The sequence below is a fragment of the Pteropus alecto genome, unplaced genomic scaffold (genome assembly GCF_000325575.1).
Source record: "Pteropus alecto unplaced genomic scaffold, ASM32557v1 scaffold45, whole genome shotgun sequence".
In the NCBI taxonomy this organism is placed as follows: domain Eukaryota; kingdom Metazoa; phylum Chordata; class Mammalia; order Chiroptera; family Pteropodidae; genus Pteropus; species Pteropus alecto.
Genome location: NW_006442491.1, coordinates 16,295,782 through 16,304,809, shown reverse-complemented (window position 1 = coordinate 16,304,809; position 9,028 = coordinate 16,295,782). Strand labels below are relative to the sequence as shown.

Genomic DNA, 9,028 nt, shown 5'->3' with positions numbered 1-9,028 from the left:
AGGATAAAAATTGAAGGGGCTATGGAGTTAAAATAACCAGTGGACTAGGCAGGCCTAGTCTTAGCATGTCCCTTTCTAAGAGTTCCAACTATATAAACTGTTACATAAATTGATAACATTAAAAAACTGACCATATAAAATTAAAGGCAAAGAAACTATATGTAGATATTGTGCTCTGGTTGATAAAATTATTTCCCATGGGGTATTATGGATTAACAAATCTGATACTATTACACATGTATACTAGAATTAAGTAAATGGATGGTATGTGGTAGGTGCCAAGTTTCTCACCCGTGGAGTGGGAGTTTATAGATAAGCAAGAGGAGGAGGCTAGAATGATCCATGTGGTAATGGGTTAGAACTGGAGACATTTGTATGAATTCATGTTTAGCTTAACATACAGATTGTTACTTAACATTTACAGATTTGTGTATACACACCATTTAATGTATACACATATATTCCCTTACTCTGTCAGCTGAGAGGGCCTACAAGCAATGACACCGCAGTAGCAATAAGCATACTCAGTGCCCAGATCTTGGTTTCTAGAACCATTCTCCAATAAAGAAAACAAGGCTCCTTAGAGAAATGGTTGATTTTAGGACTGGAACTGAAAATATGCACAATAAGCCTAGGGCATCTTTTTGTGCCAGAAGTTCTAAACAAACAAGCAACAAAACTTTGCTGGGGTATATCAAAGGGAGGAACATAGGAGCCAACTGAAGAGCTCTAAATGGCCAAAGCAGGAACAATTTGAAGTTGTAGTGAATTATAACATAAAGTATGAATGAAGTAGAGCTGGATTTTAACTCAAAGTATAAAATAAATATCCATGAATCCATACTGATACAAATGTTTGAATAAACAAAGAAATAGAAGAGAAGAGACAAAGCTCCCATGTAGAATTTCAAATAATTTATGTAGATACTCTCCTCCTCAAGGTGACAGAGTGTAACTCCCCATTCTGTCAGTGTGGGCTGCAGAGGACAGTATGGAAGGACAGGTGGGAGACTACTTTACAGAGCAGAACTTGAAAACACTATCTTAGCCAGGTGACTAAGGTCAATATAAACAGTAAAAAGTCACGTTGATAGTATGTATCCTTGGTATTATGTGATGAAAATGGCATGTTACTTCACTGGGCTTCCATCCAAAAACCCACAACCCCAGTCTAATCATGAGAAAAATATAAGAAAAATCTCAATAGAGGGACATACTACAAAAAACTTCAGTAGCACTTCTCAAAACTGTCAAAATCATCAAAAACAAGGAAAGTCAGAAACTGTCACAGTCAACAGGAATTTAAGACATGACAAATGTAATATAGTATCTTGGATGGGATCCTGGAATAGAAAGAGGACTTTAAGCAAAAACTAAGGGAATGTGAAGAAAATACGGACTTTAGTTAATAATGTATTGATTAATTAATTGTGACAAATGTACTATACTAACTTAAGATGCTAATAACAGGAAACTGGGCAAGGGGTACATGGGAACTCTGCACTATCTTTGTAATTTTTCTGTAACTCTAAAACTGTTCTAAAAAAGAAATAAAAAAAAAAGACTGACCATGCCAAATGTTGGTGAGGGGGTACAAGAAATGGAACTCTCATGAACAACTGGTACAACTAGTACAACCACTTTGCATATAAAGGTTTATAGCAGCTTCATTTGTAAAGGCAAATAATAGAAACCCAATACCCATCAATAGTTGAATGAATAAATGGATATATACATACAATAAAATACTAATAACCAATAAAAAGGAATGAACCACTGACACATGCTACAATATGAATGAATCTTAAAATAATTATGCTAAATGAAAGAAGTCAAAAAGAATGCATATTATGAGATTCCATTTATATAAAACTCTAGATGATTCAAACTAATATATAGTGACAGAAAGCATATCAGTAGCTGTTTGGGAGTGGGGAAGGGGCAGAACAGAGACCTTACAAAGGAGCACAAGGAAACATGGAGATAATGGATATGTACTCTACCTTGATCATGGTGGTTAGTTTCACAAACATGTCAAAACTTACTGTACATTTTAAATATGCACAGTTAACTCTATGTCAATTACAGCACCATAAAGCTGTTTTAAAAAAAAGGTTAACAGAAAATCAGAACATTTCCTAAACCATAACAATTAAATGATAAATGCTAAAGTGGAGGTGAGTTGAGTCAGAGTTGCTTAGAAGGGTATTCCAGGGGTTAGAAAGCTAGATTCAGCCAATCAACCAACAAACAATGAGATGCTATGACAATTCTAATTACCCAGAAAAGTATTCACTAAACCTCAGAAGCTATTAAAAAATATATCCTTCGCTGATTTCTCGGTTCACTTTCTCATCAAGGTTTATTAATTTCTTACCTCTATCTTTACACCCAACCTCAAAAACATCAGTTTCTGCAACATATGCTTGTTTTCATTTAAAAAATACATATTTTGGTCTCACGATATTGTCATAAGTTGACCCCTTCTCAATTCTTTAGTATTTTATATTCGAGTAATCAATCTGATATGTAAAAATCTCCAAGGTAATATGGTCAAGTGAAAAATTTTAAATTAGGTTAACAATGATATACATAAAATATTCCCATTTATGTTAAAAAAAAGATATAGTTGACCATATTATTTCTGGGGAGTGGGACTGTGTATCTGAGATGGTTTTAGGAAGCTATGTTCATTGTTATTCATGTATTGTCTTAATTTTTAAATTCTTTGGTATATTTTTACAATAAAACAATTTCGAAGAACAAATAAATGCCTAGTTCTGCCACTCTATGGCCCTGAGCAAGTTTATCTCCCAGAATCTGTTTCCTCCTCCGTAAAAAAGGGATAACACTGCTCCCTTATAAGACTGCTGTGAGGAGAAATAGATAATGTGGATAAAGCTCCTGCTCTGTGATAAGGACTCCCTGTCTTACTGATACTTCACTCAACCTCATTAAAACAGCCACCTATTTGAGGGGAACAAGAGCAGGGGACGTTAACTCACAGCTTGTCTTACAATATTACTATTATCAATATCCTCCTGTGAACACAAGCCAAGTTGCCCCAGCCCTGAGTCCCATCTTGTTAAAAGCACTGACCTAAGATGCAGAGGATCCCATCGGGTCGAGATTTGCTGCTCTGGGTTAGGATGCTCTGAACCTGGCGGAGTCGGCTGCAGCTGCAACGAAAAGAGAAATCAGCTCTCTGAGTGCCAGCACATGAAGGCACAAGGAAGAGGAATGACTGCTAGGGATGGTTCTTGTCTAGTTTTGGATTCGGAACCACAAAATGAATTAAGAATTGTTCCCTTCTCTTCTATTTTCTGGAAGTGATTATGCAGAATTGGTCTGAAGACTAAGTCTGAACTGCTGATTACAAACCAGGATGGGTCAGTGGCTCTCTGGCTCAAGAGAGGAAGAAGCCAAAGGCCCTCTTATGATCAATGCTGGATAGTACTGGGACTCAGCAGCTTAGCCGGAAGACTTCCAATGACTTCTCATTTTTGAGGATTATCAAAGAACATTTTCCATCACACTAACTTGCCCTAACTGTGGTCCTCACCTGTCTATCAAAAATAAAAACAAAACAGAAAAAAAAAAAAAGAAAAACCTGGTCTAATGACCTAAAATAAAGCTCCGATTGTCCATCACAACTACCCCATAGAGAGTGTCAGCACTGGGTACTTGCTCTCATTTCTATGCAGATGTATTATTCCTTTGGTCTGAGGGATATCCTCTTCCTCTCAAACAAAGCATAAGGAGATGCACTCCCAGATATTAATATCACTTTTAAGGACCCTACGCTCTCTATACTAGCCTTTCCTCCTTCCCAGTAGTCCCAAGAGAGATGCTCAATTCCCTCCTCAAGAAAGATCTTTCTACTGGATCTGCCTCCACTATTCATTCTAATACTCCTATATTTAATTTTTTCCCCTATAGTCAAAATATTCCCAGCCCTACCACATTATTATTAACTAAGATCCTCCACAAACGGACTACACTAACTGTCCCATCCTTGACAATCAGACTTCACCCCTACCCTTCACTGAATCTGCTCTGGTACACTGCCCTACGCTTGGCTAAGCAGTAATATTTCCAGCCAAACCACACTATTTCCCTTCCCTGGATTCCTTTTTCCCCCTGGGATTCTTTCTGATGTTCCCACACCCCAAGTCATCTACTCCATGACTTAGCGGTCATTATCACTGCCTTCCTTCAAGATGTTCACATCTTCCACTTAATACCAAAACCAGACAAAGACAGTAGAAAGAAAAAAAACCATACAGATGAATATCCATCATGAATATATAGGTAAAAACCCTTAAAAAATATTACCAAATAGAACTCAACAACATACAAAAAAAATGAGAGCAGGTCCTCAAATAACATCGTTGAGTTATTACATTGATGAAAAATAAATAAATTAATTATTGGCCGGGACATGTCTGTGTGGAGTTTACAAATTCTCTCCATGGCTGCGTGGGTTTTCTCCAGGTACTCCAGTTCCCACATCCTAAAGATGTGCATATGAGGTGAACTGGCATGTCTACATTGTCCCAATCTGAGTAAGTGTGGGTGTGGTGTATGTGTGAATGTGTCCTACAATTGAAGGGCACCATGTCCAGGATTGGTCCCCACCTTGTGCCCTGAGCTGCTGGGAGAGGCTCTGGCCACCTGCAACCCTGAACTGGAGTAAGTAGGTTAGAAAATAATTATCTTATTTGTTTTTATTAATCTTTCTTAAATGTATGTATGTAATCATTTATTTCAATGTTTACCATTAGAAGTGTTTTTGGTCTTTATTCAGAAGTTTGGTGATATTTTTGTGACCAGAAGTATGCCATAGAAACCTAACTCTTGTTTCTATCAATTAGCCTATGGAAAAATTAGTTTCATTATACGCGTTTCCCTTAAACCCTCAATTTCCGAGAACCTATCATAAACATTAAGTGAGGACTTACTGTATACACAATGACCAAGAGAAGTGTATCCCAGTGATGCAAGGCCAGTTCATATAGGTAAATCAATCAATGCAATCCATCATATTGGATTTGGTAACAAAAGAAAAATATATAAATTAAACTTCGTCAGAATTAAAAACTTATGCTCATCAAAGGACACATTTAACAGAGTAAGAAGGAAACCCAGAGAGTGGGAGAAAATATCTGCAAATCATATATCTGATAAACAGCTAATATCCACAATACATAAAAAAACCTAAAATTCAACAAAAATAACAACAACAACAAAAAACAATTAAAAATGGGCAAAGGACAGGAATAGACATTCTCCAAAGATAAACGAATGGCCAATAAGCCTATGAAAACAGTGTCAACATCACTAATCATTAGGGAAATGCAAATCAAAAACTCAAAAGAGATCCTACTCCCATACAAATTAGGATGACTACTGTCAAAAAAAAAAGAAAGAAAGGAAAAGAAAGAAAAGAACAAGTTTTAGCAATGAGGAGAAACTGGAAACTTTGTGCACTGTTGATGGGAATGAAAAAAGTGTAGCACTGTAGAAAACAGTATGGAGGTTCCTCAAAAAATTAAAAATAGGATTACCGTATGATCCAGAAATTCCACTTCTGGGTATATACCCAAAAGAATTGAAAGCAAGGACTCAAAGAGATACTTGTACACTCATGTTCATGGCTGCATTATTCACAATAGTCAAAAGGTAGAAGCAATGTAAGTTGTCTATCAACAGAGGAATACATAAATTGTGGGATATACATACAATGGCATATCATTCAATCTTAAAAAGGACAGAAATTCTGACACATGCTAAAACATGGATGAATCTTGAGGACATTATAGAAAGTGAAATAAGCCAGTCATGAAAGGACAAATATTGTATGACTCCATTTTTATGAGATACCTAGAACAGTTAAATTCATGGAGACAGAAAGTAGAATGCCAGGGGCTGGGGGGGAATAAATGAGGAGTTCTTGTTTAATAGGTAGAATTTCAGTCTCACAAGATGAAGAACTCTATTGATGGACAGTAGTGATTGCAGCATAACATTGCGAATGTACTTAATGCCACTAAATCATACACTTAAAAATGGTTAAGATGTTTAAATTTTATGTGTACTTTATCACAATTTTTAAAAATTAAGTTAAAAAATTCAATGTCATGTAAAAACAAAAAGAACAAAGGGAAAATCTTCTAACATAAAGAGATTAAAGAATAATAATACAGTGCAATGTACAAAATGTAATATGATTTTTTAAAAACCAGGTAAACATTCATGAGGCATCTGGGAAATTTTGAATGTGGCCTGGGTATTTGATGATAGTAAGGAATGAATGTTAACGTTTTTAGGCAAGATAATCTTACTGTGGCTATATAGCAGAATGTCCTTTTTCTTAGCAGATGCATGATGCTTAGGAATGAGGTATCACAATGTCTGCAACTTATTTGAAAAAGGTTTAACAGAAAAAAAGAATGAGAAAAAGGATAAAGATAATGCATGCGTGGCAAAATGTTAAAAACTGGTGAATCTAAGTGGTAGAACTAGTATTCATTGTACTATTCTTTGCATCTTTATTGTGTGAACATTTTCATAATAAAAATTTGGGGCCTGAGTTAGCAGGACACGTGGAGTAACTTAGGGCTTTAGAAGCAGCAGAAAAGAAACTGCAAGACAATCAAGATTAGAGTAAGAAAGCTTCTTTCTCTGGGAAATGGTTGCCTGTCCTTCTCACATTTTCATGTTTAATATGACTGACTTTGCAGTCATTCTCTACACTAGAAATATTTCATCAAGTTGGTCCTTTGGCCCATTTCCCAACCCATCTGGGCAGTATGCTGACTGCCAAGGTTACCAAGGACTCTTTGGTTTTCAAACTTATAAGAAGCCAGTGACTGAAGCATAAGTAGGTCATGTGACCAGGAGACAAACGGCTTCCCCAACACTGCTGTGGAAAGCCAAGACAATACTGAACACAGAAGCAAAAAGAGTTTCTTTTCCACAAGTATCCTGACCAAATAAAGTGGAAGCATATAAAGTGTAGAAAGACCTCCTTTTTCCCAGAGTAAAACATCATCCCAACTAGTATCTACTATTTTCTTGTTAAATGGGTAAAATTAAATTCAGTTCTCCTTTTCCTTTGTACATTTTCTTGCTTCCCAAATTTAATTTTTAACCAGACATAGCCTATTATTTATTTCTGAACCATTAAACTTGTCACTTACTGAAGTATTTACCTATTTAAAAAAAAAGACCTGGTAAGTATGCATAAAGAAAACCACAATCACCCATATTCCCGGCACTCAGAATTAACCACTATTAACATTTTGGCACACTTGCTTTAATCTATGTTAGTGCCTTTTTCAATTATGTGTATGAAATATTAATTTATTATCCTTGTTGATGAAAAAATAGAATATTACTTATAACTAACTAAAGTCTTCGTTGTACCTTACTCCAAAGATCACCATTATGAGTTTATGTTTTCATCCAGAATTTTTTTTAAATAGAAATTTTCACACATACGCCAAGCACAGCAGTAGTACTGCCTTCTAGCTTCCAAGTCTACCTGAGCACAGCAAGCACAGCAAGCACATACTGGGCAGAAGGCCTCTCGTCACCCATGACTTTACAAAGTTCCTCCTTTAAGATACCTGTAGACTCAGAAGAACCAATAATGCAGTTTATGTTAAATATGCTGCTTGTATGCTATACTTTATTTCTAACTTTCCTTAGATTCACTTGGAATCCAGACAGATGACAAGAAGAAAACAAGACCTAAACAGAAGCAATTTGCCCAAGATCACAAGGCTGAGTAAAGATTAACAGCACCAGAACCTGAGCAACCAGGTACCCTGACTCTGAACTTTTTCTCTGATACACCTCACCGATTTCCTGACAATAAAGTAAGCCACAGATATGTTTAAATTCTAAACAATAATCTCTGTTCTTACACCTTCTGATTTATATGTAACAGTTCACTACTCACTGCTTTTACAATTACTGTATACACAACCAGGGGCATTTTCTTATTTGTATTTCATTATCCTGGTTCCCTGGGAATGATGAAAAAGTTGAAAATTTTATTTTTGCCTGTTTTTCCTCCATAATTTATGCTAACCTTTTGATTTTCAAAATTAAATAATTAAAACAAATATATTCTCCTTCTATTCTGTATGCTCTGTGTTTTGAATGTTTTATCAAGTGAATTCTCATAACAATCTGATTCACCTCATCGTAAAAAAGTGCTGTGAACAATAGTGTGAATCTCTCAGTAATATACAGTTAGGGTGAGTTTTTTTGGGGGGGGATTGTTTTTACATAAAATCATATTCATGAGATATGAGGTAAGAGCTCTACAGCATGTTCTTTTCACTTAACATTATACTTTAAGATCTGTTGAAATTAGTACTAGAACTCAACCTCATTTTAAAAACCGCTGTATTCATTTGTTTTTATTTAACCAGCCACTATGATTGAACATTCAGGATTTTTATTGTTTTGCATTAGCAAACAATACTTCAATGGGCAACCTTATACATCCATCTTTGACACAAATACAGAAGTTTCTGGAAGGTAGAGACCTAAAAGTAGCACTGCCAGGTTAATAGGTATTTGCATTTTAAATTTTGACAGATCTTGCCAAATTCTTTTCTTAAAACATTCACCTACAGTTTCCCAGAGTACCTGTTCCCCCACAACTTTCTAAACCATGTGTTATCACTCTTCAACTAATGTTAGTCTAATGATTAGAATTTTCATTGTTATAATTTATATTCTCCCTAATCACTAGGGAGGTTGTTAAATGTTTATTAATCACCTACATTTCTTTATCTATGAATGCATATTCGTGTTCTTTGCCCATTTTCTATTTGGTCATTTGGGATTTTTTCCTGAATAATTTATATATTCCATCATATTTTAAAAGTTGTTTTGGCCATATGTTGCAAATTATTTTCTTCAAACTTCTAGACTTTGTTTATGGCATCTTTTTCAGGCAGTAGGTTAAAGGTTTTATATAATTAAATCTATCTTTACTTGTAAGCTTAGA

At 35.4% G+C, this 9,028-nt stretch overlaps 1 protein-coding gene across 1 annotated transcript in view; it reads right to left on the bottom strand.

Annotated features, from left to right (window-relative positions):
- The window catches only part of CUNH20orf194 (chromosome unknown C20orf194 homolog), a 103,478-nt gene extending 95,876 nt beyond the window's left edge, over window positions 1-7,602 (bottom strand). The window contains exons 1-2 of the mRNA XM_006922013.3: window positions 7,547-7,602; window positions 3,100-3,179 (exon numbers count right to left, since the gene is read on the bottom strand). Of these exons, the coding sequence (XP_006922075.1) occupies window positions 3,100-3,179; window positions 7,547-7,602 (136 nt within the window). The remainder of the gene's footprint in view (window positions 1-3,099; window positions 3,180-7,546) is intronic.
- Window positions 7,603-9,028: the final 1,426 nt, after the last annotated feature.